The sequence below is a fragment of the Pristiophorus japonicus genome, unplaced genomic scaffold, assembly GCF_044704955.1.
Source record: "Pristiophorus japonicus isolate sPriJap1 unplaced genomic scaffold, sPriJap1.hap1 HAP1_SCAFFOLD_424, whole genome shotgun sequence".
Classification (NCBI taxonomy): domain Eukaryota; kingdom Metazoa; phylum Chordata; class Chondrichthyes; family Pristiophoridae; genus Pristiophorus; species Pristiophorus japonicus.
In genome coordinates this window covers 240833-258757 of record NW_027254135.1, presented here as the reverse complement: position 1 = coordinate 258757, position 17925 = coordinate 240833, and the positions used below count along the sequence as shown (strand labels likewise).

Sequence of the window (17925 nt, the reverse complement as noted above, 5' to 3'; positions counted from 1 at the left end):
GGGAGGAGGGAGAGATGGGGGGGAGGAGGCAGAGGGGGGGGGGAGGAGGGAGAGAAGGGAGAGACAGGAGGGGGGGAGGAGGGAGAGACAGGGGGGAGGAGGGAGAGACAGGGGGGGGAGGAGGGAGAGACAGGAGGGGAGGAGGTGCAGAGAGGTTAAGAAACTGTCTATCTCCACCTTAAATATATTCAATGTCCCAGCCTCCACAGCTCTCTGGGGCAGAGAATTCCACAGATTTACAACCCTCTGAGAGAAGAAATTCCTCCTCATCTCAGTTTTAAATGGGCGGCCCCTTATTCTAAGACCATGCCCCCTAGTTCTAGTCTCCCCCATCAGTGGGAACATCCTCTCTGCATCCACCTTGTCGAGCCCCCCTCATAATCTGATACGTTTCCATAAGATCACCTCTCATTCTTCTGAACTCCAATGAGTAGAGGCCCAACCTCCTCAACCTTTCCTCATAAGTCAACCCCCTCAACCCCGGGATCAACCGAGTGAACCTTCTCTGAACTGCCTCCAAAGCAAGTATACCCTTTCGTAAATACAGAGAGCAAAACTGCACGCAGTACTCCAGGTGTGGCCTCACCAATACCCTGTATAACTGGAGCAAGACTTCCCTGCTGTTATACTCCATCCCCTTTGCAATAAAGGCCAAGATACCATTGGCCCTTCCTGATCACTTGCTGTACCTGCATACTAACCTTTTGTGTTTCATGTACAAGTAACCCCCAGGTCCCGCTGTACTGCCGCACTTTGTAATCTTTCTCCATTTAAATAATAACTTGCTCTTTGATTTTTTTTGTGCCAAAGTGGATAACCTCACACTTTCCCACATTATACTCCATCTGACAAATGTTCACCCACTCACTGAGCCTGTCTGTGTCCTTTTGCAGATTTTTTGTGTCCTCCTCACACATTGCTTTTCCTCCCATCTTTGTATCGTCAGCAAACTTGGCTACGTTACACTCAGTCCCTTCTTCCAAGTGGTTAATATAGATTGTAAATAGCTGGGGCCCCAGCACTGATCCCTGCGGCACCCCACTAGTTACTGGTTGCCAACCCAAGAATGAACCATTTGTCCTGACTCTGTTAGTCAGCCAATCCTCTATCCAGGCTAATATATTACCCCCAGCCCCGTGAACTTTTATCTTGTGCAGTAACCTTTTATGTGGCACCTTGTCAAATGTCTTCTGGAAATCCAAATACAACACATCCACTGGTTCCCCTTTATCGACTTTCAAAGATGCTAAAACCCTTAATATTTCCTCTCAACTAAGGTTATCTCATTTAATATTTCACACACCTCCTCAACTACAATGTCTGCATTGCCCCTCTCTTTTGTGTCAACAGTCACAAAGTATTCATGAAGTATTCTACAAGATCCTGCAAATCCCCCGGGAGGACAGACGCACCAACGTTAGCGTCCTCGACCAGGCCCAACATCCCCAGCATCGAAGCACTGACCACACACTCGACCAGATCCGCTGGGCAGGGCCACATTGTCCGCATGTCCCCCCCCCCCAGACACGAGACTCCCCAAAGCGAGCGCTCTACTCGGGAACTCCTTCACGGGCAAACGGGCCAAAGGTGGGGCAGAGGGAACGTTACAAGGGACCACCCTCAAAGGCCTCCCTGATATAAAGTGCAACATCCCCACCGACACCTGGGAGTCCCTGGGCCCAAAGACCAGTCCGCCCTGAGTGGAGGAAGTGCATCCGGGAGGGGGCGCTGAGCACCTCGAGTCTCGTCGCCGAGAGCGTGCAGAGACCAAGCGCAGGCAGCGGAAGGATCGTGCGGCAAACCAGTCCCACCCTCCCCTTCCCTCAACGTCTGTCTGTCCCACCTGTGACAAGGACTGTGGCTCCCATATTGGACTGTTCAGCCACCTGAGAACTCATGTTACGGGTATGAGCAAGTCTTCCTCGATTCCGAGTGACTGCCTATGATGATGCTGTAATTGTAAAACCTCTTTGGGTCTTCTCTGAATCTACTTGCTAGTATTATTTCATGCGCACTTTTTGCTTGCCTAATTTCCTTCTGAATTTCACCACTGCACGTTCTACACTCTTCGCTGCTTTCTGCAGTACTAAGCTGACAATATCTCATTATAGGCTTCCCCTTTTTTTGCCTCATTTTACTCCGTATGCACTTTGCAATCCAGGCAGCTCCACATTTGGTAGCAATACTCTTTTTCTTTATGGGAACATGTTTACCTTGAACTCCAGGTATCTCCCTCTTGAATGCCGTCCACTTTTGCTAAACATCGAAAATAGGTGCAGGAGTAGGCCATTCGGCCCTTCAAGCCTGCACCACCATTCAATAAGATCATGGCTGATCATTCCCTCAGTACCCCATTCCTGCTTTCTCTCCATACCCCTTGATCCCTTTAGCCGTAAGGGCCCATATCTAACTCCCTCTTGAATATATCTAACGAACTGGCCTCAACAACTTTCTGTGGTAGAGAATTCCACAGGTTCACCACTCTCTGGGTGAAGAAGTTTCTCCTCATCTCGGTCCTAAATGGCTTACCCCTTATCCTTAGACTGTGACCCCTGGTTCTGGACTTCCCCAACATCGGGAACATTCTTCCTGCATCTAACCTGTCCAGTCCTGTCAGAATTTTATATGTTTCCATGAGATCCCCTCTCATCCTTCTAAATTCCAGTGAATATAAGCACAGTAGATCCAGTCTCTCCTCATATGTCAGTCCTGCCATCCCGGGAATCAGTCTGGTGAACCTTCGCTGCACTCCCTCAATAGCAAGAATGTCCTTCCTCAGAATAGGAGACCAAAACTGCACACAATATTCCAGGTGAGGCCTCACCAAGGCCCTGTACAACTGCAGTAAGACCTCCCTGCTCCTATACTCAAATCCCCTCGCTATGAAGGCCAACATACCATTTGCCTTCTTCACCACCTGCTGTACCTGCATGCCAACTTTCAATGACTGATGTACCATGACACCTCCCCTTTTCCTGATCTGTCACCATTCAGATAATATTCTGCCTTCCTGTTTTTGCAACCAAAGTGGATAACCTCACATTTATCCACATTATACTGCATCTGCCACGCATTTGCCCACTCACCTAACCTGTCCAAGTCACCCTGCAGCCTCTTAGCATCCCCCTCACAGCTCACACCGCCACCCAACTTAGTGTCATCTGCAAACTTGGAGGTACTACACTCAATTCCTTCGTCTAAATCATTGATGTATATTGTAAATAGCTGGGGTCCCAGCACTGAGCCCTGCGGCACCCCACTAGTCACTGCCTGCCATTCTGAAAAGGACCCGTTTATCCCGACTCTCTGCTTCCTGTCTGCCAACCAGTTCTCTATCCACGTCAGTACATTACCCCCAATACCATGTACTTTAATTTTGCACACCAATCTCTTGTGTGGGACCTTGTCAAAAGGCTTTTGACAGTCCAAATAGACATCCACTGGCTCCCACTCAACCGAGTAAAATTGGACTTATCCAAAATTTAGAACCTTTACTCCTGATTTTTTCTGTGTTCTTATCCATAATTATGCTAAAACTAACTGAATTATGATTACTACCACAAAAATGCTCCCACATTGATAATCCTTCTAACTGCCCAGCTTCATTCATGATGGTCAGAGCCTCTGCCATTTCCTCTTTTGCTTCACTTAACAGCCTGGGATACATTTCAACCGGGCCTGGAGACTTATAAGAACATAAGAAATAGGAGCAGGAGTCGGCCATTCGGCCCCTCGAGCCTGCTCCGCCATGCAATAAGATCATGGGCTGATCCGATCATGGACTCATCTCCACTTCCCTGCCCGCTTCCCATAATCCTTTACTCCCTTATCGCTCAAAAATCTGTCCATCTCCGCCATAAATATATTCAATGTCCCAGCCTCCACAGCTCTCTGGGGCAGAGAATTCCACAGATTTACAACCCTCTGAGAGAAGAAATTCCTCCCCATCTCAGTTTTAAATGGGCGGCCCCTTATTCTAAGACCATGCCCCCTAGTTCTAGTCTCCCCCATCAGTGGGAACATCCTCTCTGCATCCACCTTGTCGAGCCCCCCTCATAATCTGATACGTTTCGATAAGATCACCTCTCATTCTTCTGAATTCCAATGAGTAGAGGCCCAACCTCCTCAACCTTTCCTCATAAGTCAACCCCCTCATCCCCGGAATCAACCGAGTGAACCTTTTCTGAGCTGCCTCCAAAGCAAGTATATCCTTCCTTAAATACGGAGACCAAAACTGCACGCAGTACTCCAGGTGTGGCCTCACCAATACCCTGTATAACTGGAGCAGGACTTCTCTGCTTTTATACTCCTTTGCAATAAAGGCCAAGATACCATTGGCCTTCCTGATCACTTGCTGTACCTGCATACTATCCTTTTGTGTTTCATGCACAAGTACCCCCAGGTAGGGGCTCAATGGCCTACTCCTGTTCCTAATTCTTATGTCCCGCTGTACTGCGGCACTTTGCAATCTTTCTCCATTTAAATTATAACTTGCTTTTCTATTATTTCTGCCCAAGTGCATGACCTCACATTTTCCCACATTATACTCCATCTGCCAAATGTTCACCCACTCGCTTAGCCTGTCTATGTCCTTTTGCAGATTTTTTGTGTCCTCCTCACAATTTGCTTTCCCATCCGAACACTCAATCCAGAACTGCACCCCTTCTTGTTGGGCTTGGTACGTATTGGCTACAAATGTACTCCAGAATGGAATTTACGAATTCTGTGCCATCTGTACCTTTTACCGATCGTATCCCAGTTAATATTAAGAGTAACTGAAATACCCCACAATCACTGCCCTCTTGCTTTTGCACTTCTCAGAAATTTGTCAACATATGTGCTCATCGATTTCCCTCGGACTGGTTCTGATCTATTCCGGGACGCCGACTCTCCCCGGGATACGGGTCCCCTCTCCCCACGGGGCACTGACTCTCCCCGGGGTACGGGTCCCCTCTCCCCACGGGGCACTGACTCTCCCCGGGGTACGGGTCTCCCCCCCACGGGACACCGACTCTCCCCGGGGTACGGGTCTCCCCCACGGGGCACCGACTCTCCCCAGGGTACGGGTCTCCCCCACGGGGCACCGACTCTCCCCGGGGTACGGGTCTCCCCCACGGGGCACCGACTCTCCCCGGGGTACGGGTCTCTCCCCCACGGGGCACCGACTCTCCCCGGGGTACGGGTCTCCCCCACGGGGCACCGACTCTCCCCGGGGTACGGGTCTCCCCCCCACGGGACACCGGTCTCTCCCACGGGGCACCGACTCTCCCCGGGGTACGGGTCTCCCCCACGGGGCACCGACTCTCCCCAGGGTACGGGTGTCCCCCACGGGACGCCGACTCTCCCCGGGATACGGGTCCCCTCTCCCCACGGGGCACCGACTCTTCCCGGGGTACGGGTCCCCTGTCCCCACGGGGCACCGACTCTCCCCGGGGTACGGGTCTCCCCCACGGGGCACCGACTCTCCCCAGGGTACGGGTCTCCCCCACGGGACGCCGACTCTCCCCGGGATACGGGTCCCCTCTCCCCACGGGGCACCGACTCTCCTCAGGGTACGGGTCTCCCCCCACGGGGCACCGACTCTCCCCGGGGTACGGGTCTCCCCCACGGGGCACCGACTCTCCCCGGGGTACGGGTCTCCCCCCACGGGGCACCGACTCTCCCCAGGGTACGGGTCTCCCCCACGGGGCACCGACTCTCCCCAGGGTACGGGTCTCCCCCCACGGGGCACCGACTCTCCCCAGGGTACGGGTCTCCTCCCCATGGGGCACTGACTCTCCCCAGGGTACGGGTCTCCTCCCCATGGGGCACTGACTCTCCCCGGGGTACGGGTCTCCCCCACGGGGCACCGACTCTCCCCGGGATACAGGACTCCCCCCCCAACAGGCAGTTTAAGTATGTTCGCGCTTACCTTTAACACCCAGGTCCTCCAGTTCTCGTCGCAGGACCCTGATCTTGGCCTTGTTGCTGCTGCAGTTCTCGAAAAGCTTCTTATAGTTACGACGGACCCCACAAGTGATGATGTGACGCTTCAGACGTTTAATTGACGGGTGCTCCTCTTTACCTGCATCTCTCTCATTCGAAGACTTCTTCTGCAAAACAATTGTCCAGAGGTGAGGTTAGGGAGGAAACCCGTGCTGTACCTGCCCTGGGAGTGTTTGATGGGACAGTGTAGAGGGAGCTTTACTCTGTATCTAACCCCGTGCTGTACCTGCCCTGGGAGTGTTTGATGGGACAGTGTAGAGGGAGCTTTACTCTGTATCTAACCCCCTGTACCTGCCCTGGGAGTGTTTGATGGGACAATGTAGAGGGAGCTTTACTCTGTATCTAACCCCCTGTACCTGCCCTGGGAGTGTTTGATGGGACAGTGTAGAGGGAGCTTTACTCTGTATCTAACCTCCTGTACCTGCCCTGGGAGTGTTTGATGGGACAGTGTAGAGGGAGCTTTACTCTGTATCTAACCCCCTGTACCTGCCCTGGGAGTGTTTGATGGGACAGTGTAGAGGGAGCTTTACTCTGTATCTAACCCCGTGCTGTACCTGCCCTGGGAGTGTTTGATGGGACAGTGTAGAGGGAGCTTTACTCTGTATCTAACCCCCTGTACCTGCCCTGGGAGTGTTTGTTGGGACAGTGTAGAGGGAGCTTTACTCTGTATCTAACCCCCTGTACCTGCCCTGGGAGTGTTTGATGGGACAGTGTAGAGGGAGCTTTACTCTGTATCTAACCTCCTGTACCTGCCCTGGGAGTGTTTGATGGGACAGTGTAGAGGGAGCTTTATTCTGTATCTAATCCCCTGTACCTGCCCTGGGAGTGTTTGATGGGACAGTGTAGAGGGAGCTTTACTCTGTATCTAACCCCCTGTACCTGCCCTGGGAGTGTTTGATGGGACAGTGTAGAGGGAGCTTTACTCTGTATCTAACCCCCTGTACCTGCCCTGGGAGTGTTTGATGGGACAGTGTAGATGGAGCTTTACTCTGTATCTAACCCCGTGCTGTACCTGCCCTGGGAGTGTTTGATGGGACAGTGTAGAGGGAGCTTTACTCTGTATCTAACCCCCTGTACCTGCCCTGGGAGTGTTTGATGGGACAGTGTAGAGGGAGCTTTACTCTGTATCTAACCCCCTGTACCTGCCCTGGGAGTGTTTGATGGGACAGTGTAGAGGGAGCTTTACTCTGTATCTAACCCCCTGTACCTGCCCTGGGAGTGTTTGATAGGACAGTGTAGAGGGAGCTTTACTCTGTATCTAACCCCCTGTACCTGCCCTGGGAGTGTTTGATAGGACAGTGTAGAGGGAGCTTTACTCTGTATCTAACCCCATGCTGTACCTGCCCTGGGAGTGTTTGATGGGACAGTGTAGAGGGAGCTTTACTCTGTATCTAACCCCCTGTACCTGCCCTGGGAGTGTTTGATGGGACAGTGTAGAGGGAGCTTTACTCTGTATCTAACCCCCTGTACCTGCCCTGGGAGTGTTTGATGGGACAGTGTAGAGGGAGCTTTACTCTGTATCTAACCCCCTGTACCTGCCCTGGGAGTGTTTGATAGGACAGTGTAGAGGGAGCTTTACTCTGTATCTAACCCCCTGTACCTGCCCTGGGAGTGTTTGATAGGACAGTGTAGAGGGAGCTTTACTCTGTATCTAACCCCGTCCTGTACCTGCCCTGGGAGTGGGACCACCCTGGAGTGGGAACGGATAACCAGCGACGGATCTCACCTTGGATCGTTTCTTGTGGTGACTTCTGGGAGATACGTTTTCACCCTCGCCCTCCGACCCGCAGGAATCCTTCCTTCGCCGCCCCTTCTCCTCGTCCTCCTCGTCTCCGCTCGGGCCGGAGTTCCCGCTGGACGAGCCCTGGTCTCCCGAGCTGCCTCCCTTCTTCCCGGCTCCAGCCTTGCCCGTCTTTCTGCTCTGGGAGCTGGACTTTGCTGCTCCCTCTTCGCTCGAAGAGCGCTCCGTCTCCTCCCCGTGAGCGGCGGGCTGGGCCGCCTTGTGTCCGCGACTCCCTCCCCCCTGGCCCTCGCTCGAGCCCGCACTCTCGCCCTCGCTCTCGGTCTCCGGTCTCGCGGGGGCTCTGGTCTTCGGCTTGTTTCCAGCTCTCCTCTCCCCCTCCGCCGCCTTGCTGTGTTGGCTCCTGGCTTTCGCTCCAGCAGTCGTCTTCGCTCCTCGCTGCTCCTCACTGCCAGAGCTCTCCCCGTCCGACGCCTTGCCCTTGGGTTTGGCGGCCATCCTCGTTCGGCTTCCTTGAGCACTCTTCTGTTTCGCATTCGCTCGAGCGTTGGCCCTCCCCTTCTTCGCCCCTCTCTCTTCCTCACTCTCACTCGTTCCCTCCTCCTCACTCTGGGAGCTCTCCTCTTCAGACGTCTTGCCCTTCGGTTTGGTGCCGGTCGTCCTTTGACTTCCTTGAGCACTCTTCTGTTTCACATTCGCCCGAGCATTGGCCCTCCCATTCTTTGCCCCTCTCTCCTCCTCACTCTCACTCGTTCCCTCCTCCTCACTCTGGGAGCTCTGCTCATCAGACGCCTTGCCTTTGGGTTTGGCGGCCATCTTCGTTCGGCTTCCTTGAGCACTCTTCTGTTTCGCATTCGCCCGAGCATTGGCCCTCCCCTTCTTCGCCCCTCTCTCCTCACTCGGTCCCTTCTCTTCACTCTGGGAGCTCTCCTCTTCAGACGCCTTATTCTTCGGTTTGGCGGCCATCTTCGTTTGGCTTCCTTGCACACTCTTCTGTTTCACATTCGCCCGAGCATTGGTCCTCCCTTTCTTCACCCCTCTCTCTTCCTCACTCTCACTCGTTCCCTCCTTCTCACTCTGGGAGCTCTCCTCATCAGAAGCCTTGTCTTTGGGTTTAGCGGTCATCTTCGTTTGGCTTCCTTGAACACTCTTCTGCTTCACATTCGCCCGAGCATTGGTCCTCCCTTTCTTTGCCCCTCTCTCTTCCTCACTCTCACTCGTTCCCTCCTCCTCACTCTGGGAGCTCTGCTCATCAGACGCCTTGCCTTTGGGTTTGGCTCTGGTCTTCCTTTGGCTTCCTTGAGCACTCTTCATTTTCACATTCGCCCGAGCATTGGCCCTCCCATCCTTCGCCCCTCTCTCCTCACTCTCACTCGTTCCCTCCTCCTCACTCTGGGAGCTCTCCTCTTCAGATGACTTGCCCTTCGGTTTGGCGGCCATCTTCGTTTGGCTTCCTTGAGCACTCTTCTGTTTCACATTCGCCCGAGCATTGGCCCTCCCATCCTTCGCCCCTCTCTCCTCCTCACTCTCCCTCGTTCCCTCCTCCTCACTCTGGGAGCTCTCCTCTTCAGATGACTTGCCCTTCGGTTTGGCGGCCATCTTCGTTTGGCTTCCTTGAGCACTCTTCTGTTTCACATTCGCCCGAGCATTGGCCCTCCCCTTCTTCGCCCCTCTCTCCTCCTCACTCTCACTCGCTCCCACCTCCTCACTCGCGGCGCTACCCTCGTCAGACGCCTTATTCGGCGGTTTGGCGCTGGTCCGTTGACTTGCTGGAACGCTCTTCTGCACTGCCGCACTGGCGTTGGCCCTCCGCCTCCTCGAACCTCCATATTCCTCCTCACTCTCGCTCGATCCAGTTTCATCGGGCGCTTCATCGCTGTCTTCTGACGCCGTGCCCTTGGGTCGGGCGGCCGGCTTTCTCGAGCTCCTTTGAACGCACGCCCGCCGTCCCGCATGGGCTCGCGTGTTGCTCCTCCCCTTCTCCGGCTCCCTCTCTTCTTCCTCACTCTCGCTCTCCTGATCCTCGCTCTCCTCCCCCGAGTCGATCGCCTTCTGTCGGCCGCCTGCCTCGCTCGGATTTCCCGCCCCGCTCTTTCTCGGCCGGGGTTCCGCCCCTCCTTTCCTCCTCTTCCCTCTCTCGTCCTCTGCGCTCGGACGGGCTCGGGCCTTTGGTTCCCCGCCCCGCGCCTCGCCGCCCTTCGATTCGGGGTCGGTGCCTCCCGCTCCGTCCGTTGCCCCCGAGAGTCCCTTCCCGCCTCCGTCGTTCCCTCCCTCCTGTTGCTTGGCCCCGGCCTTGCCCCCGCCACCTGGGCTGGCTCGACCCGGTTCTTTCCCTCTCCCGGGCAGGGCTGCCCCTTCGGGCCCTGGCTCCTTGGAGGGAGAGTCCCGCGGGGCCTTCTCGCTCCGCCCCCCGGCCCAGTTCTGGGTCCCGACCGACGAACTTGATCCGTCATCGACATCTTTCAAAATCGGAAAAAAAAAAACACAGAAAAGAAAAGAAAATAATTGAGTTTGGTTGCAGATTTGGGGGGGGAACCTGGGTGTCCTTGTACCCAGATCACAGAACGTTAACATGCAGGTACATAAGGACCAGGAGGAGTCGGCCATTCGGCCCCTCGAGCCCTGCTCCGCCATTTAATACCACCATGGGCTGATCCGATCATGGACCCAGCTCCACTTCCCCGCCCGCTCCCCATAACCCTTCACTCCCTTATCGCTCAAAAATCTGTCTATCTCCACCTTAAATATATTCAATGTCCCGGCCTCCACAGCTCTCTGGGGCAGAGAATTCCACAGATTTACAACCCTCTGAGAGAAGGAATTCCTCCTCATCTCAGTTTTAAATGGGCGGCCCCTTATTCTAAGACCATGCCCCCTAGTTCTAGTCTCCCCCATCAGTGGGAACATCCTCTCTGCATCCACCTTGTCGAGCCCCCTCATAATCTGATACGTTTCCATAAGATCACCTCTCATTCTTCTGAACTCCAATGAGTAGAGGCCCAACCTCCTCAACCATTCCTCATAAGTCAACCCCCTCATCCCCGGAATCAACCGAGTGAACCTTCTCTGAACTGCCTCCAAAGCAAGTATATCCTTTCGTAAATACAGAGAGTAAAACTGCACCAAAATCACGGCTGATCTTCGACCTCAACTCCATGTCCCTTAATATCCAAAAATCAATCGACCTCAGCCTTGAATATACTCAACCAACGCTGTCTCCGCAAGATCCTGCAAATCCCCCGGGAGGACAGACGCACCAACGTTAGCGTCCTCGACCAGGCCCAACATCCCCAGCATCGAAGCACTGACCACACTCGACCAGCTCCGCTGGGCAGGGCCACATTGTCCGCATGTCCCCCAGACATGAGACTCCCCAAAGCAAGCGCTCTACTCGGAACTCCTTCACGGGCAAACGGGCCAAAGGTGGGCAGAGGAAACGTTACAAGGGACCACCCTCAAAGCCCTCCCTGATATAAATTGCAACATCCCCCACCGACACCTGGGAGTCCCTGGGCCCAAAGACCAGTCCGCCCCAAGTGGAGGAAGTGCATCCAGGAGGGCGCTGAGCACCTCGAGTCTCGTCGCCGAGAGCGTGCGGAAACCAAGCGCAGGCAGCGGAAGGAGCGTGCGGCAAACCAGTCCCACCCTCCCCTTCCCTCAACCACTATCTGTCCCACCTGTGACAGGGACTGTGGCTCTCGTATTGGACTGTTCAGCCACCGGAGAATTCATTTTAAGAGTGGAGGCAAGTCTTCCTCGATTCCGAGGGACTGCCTATGATGATGATACTCAACAACTGAGCCTCCACAGCCCTCTGGGGCAGAGAATTCCAAAGATTCACCAGCCTCTGAGTGAAGAAGCTTCTCCTCAGCTCAGCCCTAAATGGCCGAGCCCTTATCCTGAGACTGTGTGAGCCCTGGTTCTAGACTCCCCAGCCCCGGGGGGGGAAACACCCTCCCTGTATCTACCCTGTCGAGCCCTGTAAGAATGTTGTATGTTTCAATGAGATCACCTCTCATTCTTCTAAATTGTGGAGAATATCGTCTGCTCAACCTCTCCTCTTAGGACAATCCCCCCATCCCAGGAATCAGTCTGGTGAACCTTCGTTGCACTCCCTCTGTGACAAGTATATCCTTCCTTAGGTAAGGAGACCAGAATTGTACACAGTACTCCAGGTGTGGTCTCACCAGGGCCCTATATAATTGCAGTAAGACATCTTTACTCTTGTACTGAAATCCTCTTGCAATAAAGGCCAACGTACCATTTGCTTTCTTAATTGCTTGTGGTACCTGCATGTTAACCTTCAGTGATTCGTGTACAAGGTCACCCAGGTTTCTCTGAACGCCAACATTTCCCAATCTCTCACCGTTTAAGACTAGAAGAAACAGGAGCAGGAGTCGGCCATTCGGCCCCTCGAGCCCGCTCCGCCATTTAATACCACCATGGGCTGATCCGATCATGGACCCAGCTCCACTTCCCCGCCCGCTCCCCATAACCCTTCACTCCCTGATCGCTCAAAAATCTGTCTATCTCCGCCTTAAATATATTCAATGTCCCAGCCTCCACAGCTCTCTGGGGCAGAGAATTCCACAGATTTACAACCCTCTGAGAGAAGAAATTCCTCCTCATCTCAGTTTTAAATGGGCGGCCCCTTATTCTAAGACCATGCCCCCTAGTTCTAGTCTCCCCCATCAGTGGGAACATCCTCTCTGCATCCAGTACTCTGCTTTTCCATTGTTCCTGCCAAAGTAGATAACTTCACATTTCTCCACAGTATATTCCATTTGCCATGTTCTTGCCCATTCACTCAGCCTGTGGACATCTCCTTGAACCCTCTTTGCATCTTGCTCACAACTTACATTCCCAACAGCAAGCAATTGAATCCTGAGATGGGGGGGATTGTCCTATGAGGAGAGGTTGAGTAGACTATACCTATATTCCCTACAGTTTAGAAGAATGAGAGGTGATAGAAACATAGAAAATAGGTGCAGGAGTAGGCCATTCGGCCCTTCGAGCCTGCACCACCATTCAATATGATCATGGCTGATCATTCCCTCAGTACCCCTTTCCTGCTTTCTCTCCATACCCCTTGATCCCTTTAGCCGTAAGGACCACATCTAACTCCCTCTTGAATATATCTAACGAACTGGCCTCAACAACTTTCTGTGGTAGAGAATTCCACAGGTTCACAATTCTCTGAGTGAAGAAGTTTCTCCTCATCTCAGTCCTAAATGGCTTATCCCTTATCCTCAGACTTTGTCCCCTGGTTCTGGACTTCCCCAACATCGGGAACATTCTTCCTGCATCTAACCTGTCCAGTCCCGTCAGTATTTTTTATGTTTCTATGAGATCCCCTCTCATTCTTCTAAATTCCAGTGAATATAGGCCCAGTCGATCCAGTCTTTCTTCATATGTCACTCCTGCCATCCTGAGAATCAGCTGCACTCCCTCAATAGCAAAAACTTCCAGACTAGGAGACCAAAACTGAACACAATATTCCAGGTGAGGCCTCACCAAGGCCCTGTACAGTTGCAGCAAGACCTCCCTGCTCTTATACTCAAATCCTCTCGCTATGCAGGCCAACATACCATTTGCCTTCTTCACCGCCTGCTGTACCTGCATGCCAACCTTCAATGACTGATGTATTATTCTGTCTCACTCACAATACACCCTCTCCTCCACGTATGTCTCGCCCACTTTACCCCCCCCCATCCTCCTGTACCCCCACTCATTGAAACATACGAGATTCTCAGGGGGAATGACAGGATGGATGCAGGGAGGATGTTTCCCCGGGCTGGGGAGTCCAGAACCAGGGGTCACAGTCTCAGGATAACAGGTCAGCTATTCAGAACCGAGCAGAGGCCCAACCTCCTAAACCTTTCCTCATAAGTCAACCCCCTCATCCCCGGAATCAACCGAGTGAACCTTCTCTGAACTGCCTCCAAAGCAAGTATATCCTTTCGTAAATACGGAAACCAAAACTGCACGCAGTACTCCAGGTGTGGCCTCACCTATACCCTGTATAACTGGAGCAAGACTTCCCTGCTTGTATACTCCATCCCCCTTTGCAATAAAGGCCCAGATACCATTGGCCCTTCCTGATCACTTGCTGTACCTGCATACTAACCTTTTGTGTTTCATGTACAAGTAACCCCCAGGTCCCGCTGTACTGCCGCACTTTGCAATCTTTCTCCATTTAAATAATAACTTGCTCTTTCGGAAGAATTTCTTCACTCAGAGGATGGTGAATCTTTGGAATTCTCTACCCCAGAGGGCCATGGAGGCTGAGTCGTTGAGCATATTCAGGGCTGAGATCGATAGATTTTTCGACTCTCGAGGAAATCGAGTGATCGGGCGGGAAAGTGGAGTTGAGGTCGAATATCAGCCGTATTATTAATGACTTGGAAGAAGGGACTGAGTGTAACGTAGCCAAGTTTGCTGACGATACAAAGATGGGAGGAAAAGCAATGTGTGAGGAGGACACAAAAAATCTGCAAAAGGACACAGACAGGCTCAGTGAGTGGGTGAACATTTCACAGATGGAGTATAATGTGGGAAAGTGTGAGGTCATGCACTTTGGCAGAAAAAATCAAAGAGAAAATTATTATTTAAATGGAGAAAGATTGCAAAGTGCTGCTCCAGTCCCAAAACCCCTCCTCATCTCTGTAACCCCCTCCAGCCCCGACACCCCTCCCTATTTCTGTAACCCCCTCCAGCCCCTACACCCTCCCTATCTCTGTAACCCCCTCCAGCCCCTACACCCCTCCCTATCTCTGTAACCCCCTCCAGCCCCTATACCCCTCCCTATCTCTGTAACCTCCTCCAGCCCCTACACCCCTCCCTATCTCTGTAACCCCCTCCAGCCCCTACACCCCTCCCTATCTCTGTAACCACCTCCAGCCCCTACACCCCTCCCTATCTCTGTAACCTCCTCCAGCCCCTACACCCCTCCCGATCTCTGTAACCTCCAGCCCCTACACCCCTCCCTATCTCTGTAACCACCTCCAGCCCCTACACCCCTCCCTATCTCTGTAACCTCCTCCAGCCCCTACACCCTCCCTATCTCTGTAACCCCCTCCAGCCCCTACACCCCTCCCTATCTCTGTAACCACCTCCAGCCCCTACACCCCTGCCTATCTCTGTAACCTCCTCCAGCCCTGCAGCCCTCCCTATCTCTGTAACCCCCTCCAGCCCCTATACCGCTCCCTATCTCCGTAACCTCCTCCAGCCCCTACACCCCTCCCTATCTATGTAACCCCCTCCAGCCCCTACACCCCTCCCTATCTCTGTAACCTCCTCCAGCCCCTACACCCTAGCTATCTCTGTAACAACTTCCAGCCCCTTCACCCTCCCTATCTCTGCAACCCCCTCCAGCCCCTACACCCCTCCCTATCTCTGTAACTCGCTCCAGCCCCTACACCCTCCCTATCTCTGTAACCTCCTCCAGCCCCTACAACCCTCACTATCTGTAACCTCCTCCAGCCCCTACACCCCTCCCTATCTCTGTAACCTCCTCCAGCCCCTACAACACTCACTATCTCTGTAACCCCCTCCAGCCCCTACACCCCTCCCTATCTCTGTAACCCCCTCCAGCCCCTACACCCATCCCGATCTCTGTAACCTCCTCCAGCCCCTACAACCCTCACTATCTCTGTAACCCCCTCCAGCCCCTACACCCCTCCCTATCTCTGTAACCCCCTCCAGCCCCTACACCCCTCCCTATCTCTGTAACCTCCTCCAGCCCCGACACCCCTCCGTATCTCTGTAACCTCCTCCAGCCCCTACACCCCTCCCTATCTCTGTAACCTCCTCCAGCCCCTACACCCCTCCCTATCTCTGTAACCTCCTCCAGCCCCTACAACCCTCACTATCTGTAACCTCCTCCAGCCCCTACACCCCTCCCTATCTCTGTAACCTCCTCCAGCCCCTACAACCCTCACTATCTCTGTAACCCCCTCCAGCCCCTACACCCCTCCCTATCTCTGTAACCCCCTCCAGCCCCTACACCCATCCCGATCTCTGTAACCTCCTCCAGCCCCTACAACCCTCCCTATCTCTGCAACCCCCTCCGGCCCCTACACCCCTCCCTATCTCTGTAACCCCCTCCAGCCCCTACACCCCTCCCTATCTCTAACCTCCTCCAGCCACTACACCCCTCCCTATCTCTGTAACCCCCTCCAGCCCCTACACCCCTCCCTATTTCTGTAACCCCCTCCAGCCCCTACACCCCTCCCCATCTCTGTAACCCCCTCCAGCCCCTACACCCCTCCCTATCTCTGTAACCCCCTCCAGCCCCTACACCCCTCCCTATCTCTGTAACCACCTCCAGCCCCTATACCCCTCCCTATCTCTGTAACCTCCTCCAGCCCCTATACCCCTCCCTATCTCTGTAACCTCCTCCAGCCCCTATACCCCTCCCTATCTCTGTAACCTCCTCCAGCCCCTACACCCCTCCCTATCTGTATAACCTCCTCCAGCCCCTACACCCCTCCCTATCTCTGTAACCTCCTCCAGCCCCTACACCCTCCCTATCTCTGTAACCCCCTCCAGCCCCTACACCCCTCCCTATCTCTGTAATCACCTCCAGCCCCTACACCCCTCCCTATCTCTGTAACCTCCTCCAGCCCTGCAGCCCTCCCTATCTCTGTAACCCCCTCCAGCACCTATACCGCTCCCTATCTCTGTAACCTCCTGCAGCCCCTACACCCCTCCGTATCTCCGTAACCTCCTCCAGCCCCTACACCCCTCCCTATCTCTGTAACCCCCTCCAGCCCCTACACCCCTCCCTATCTCTGTAACCTCCTGCAGCCCCTACACCCCTCCGTATCTCTGTAACCTCCTCCAGCCCCTACACCCTAGCTATCTCTGTAACAGCTTCCAGCCCCTTCACCCTCCCTATCTCTGCAACCCCCTCCAGCCCCTACACCCCTCCCTATCTCTGTAACCCGCTCCAGCCCCTACACCCTCCCTATCTCTGTAACCCCCCTCCAGCCCCTACACCCCTCCCTATCTCTGTAACCTCCTCCAGCCCCTACACCCTCCCTATCTCTGCAACCCCCTCCAGCCCCTATTCCCCTCCCTATCTCTGTAACCTCCTCCAGCCCCTACACCCCTCCCTATCTCTGTAACCTCCTCCAGCCCCTACACCCCTCCCTATCTCTGTAATCTCCTCCAGCCCCTACACACCTCCCTATCTCTGTAACCTCCTCCAGCCCCTACACCCCTCCCTATCTCTGTAACCTCCTCCAGCCCCTACACCCCTCCCTATCTCTGCAACATTCTCCAGCACCTACACTCCTCCCTAGCTCTGTAACCTCCTCCAGCCCCTACACTCCTTCCTGTCTCTGTAACCCCCTCCAGCCCCTACACCCCTCCCTATCTCTGTAACCACCTTCAGCCCTACACCACTCCCTATCTCTGTAACCTCCTCCAGCCCCTAAACCCCTCCTCATCTCTAACCTCCTCCGGCCCCTACACCCCTCCCTATCTCTGTAACCTCCTCCAGCCTCTACACCCCTCCCTATCTCTGTAACCTCCTCCAACCCCTACACCCCTCCCAATCTCTGTAACCCCCTCCAGCCCCGACACCCCTCCCTATCTCTGTAACCTCCTCCAGCCCCTACACCCCTCCCTATCTCTGTAACCTCCTCCAGCCCTACACCACTCCCTATCTCTGTAACCTCCTCCAGCCCCTACACCTCTCCCTATCTCTGTAACATCCTCCAGCCCCGACACCGCTCCGTATCTCTGTAACCTCCTCCAGCCCCTACACCCCTCCCTATCTCTGTAACCTCCTCCGGCCCCTACACCCCTCCCTATCTCTGTAACCCCCTCCAGCCCCTACACCCCTCCCTATCTCTAACCTCCTCCAGCCACTACACCCTCCCTATCTCTGTAACCCCCTCCAGACCCTTCACCCCTCCCTATCTCTGTAACCACCTCCAGCCCCTATACCCCTCCCTATCTCTGTAACCTCCTCCAGCCCCTACACCCCTCCCTATCTCTATAACCTCCTCCAGCCCCTACACCCCTCCCTATCTCTGTAACCTCCTCCAGCCCCTACACCCTCCCTATCTCTGTAACCCCCTCCAGCCCCTACACCCCTCCCGATCTCTGTAACCACCTCCAGCCCCTATACCCCTCCCTATCTCTGTAACCCCCTCCAGCCCCTACACCCCTCCCTATCTCTGTAACCTCCT

At 54.3% G+C, this 17925-nt stretch overlaps 1 protein-coding gene across 1 annotated transcript in view; it reads right to left on the bottom strand.

Annotated features, from left to right (window-relative positions):
* Window positions 1-5874: 5874 nt before the first annotated feature.
* LOC139251221 (nucleolar and coiled-body phosphoprotein 1-like) overlaps window positions 5875-17925 on the bottom strand; it is a 38772-nt gene continuing 26721 nt past the window's right edge. The window contains exons 4-5 of the mRNA XM_070873183.1: window positions 7712-10185; window positions 5875-6092 (exon numbers count right to left, since the gene is read on the bottom strand). Coding sequence (XP_070729284.1) covers window positions 5892-6092; window positions 7712-10185 — 2675 coding nt within the window. The 3' untranslated portion in view covers window positions 5875-5891. The remainder of the gene's footprint in view (window positions 6093-7711; window positions 10186-17925) is intronic.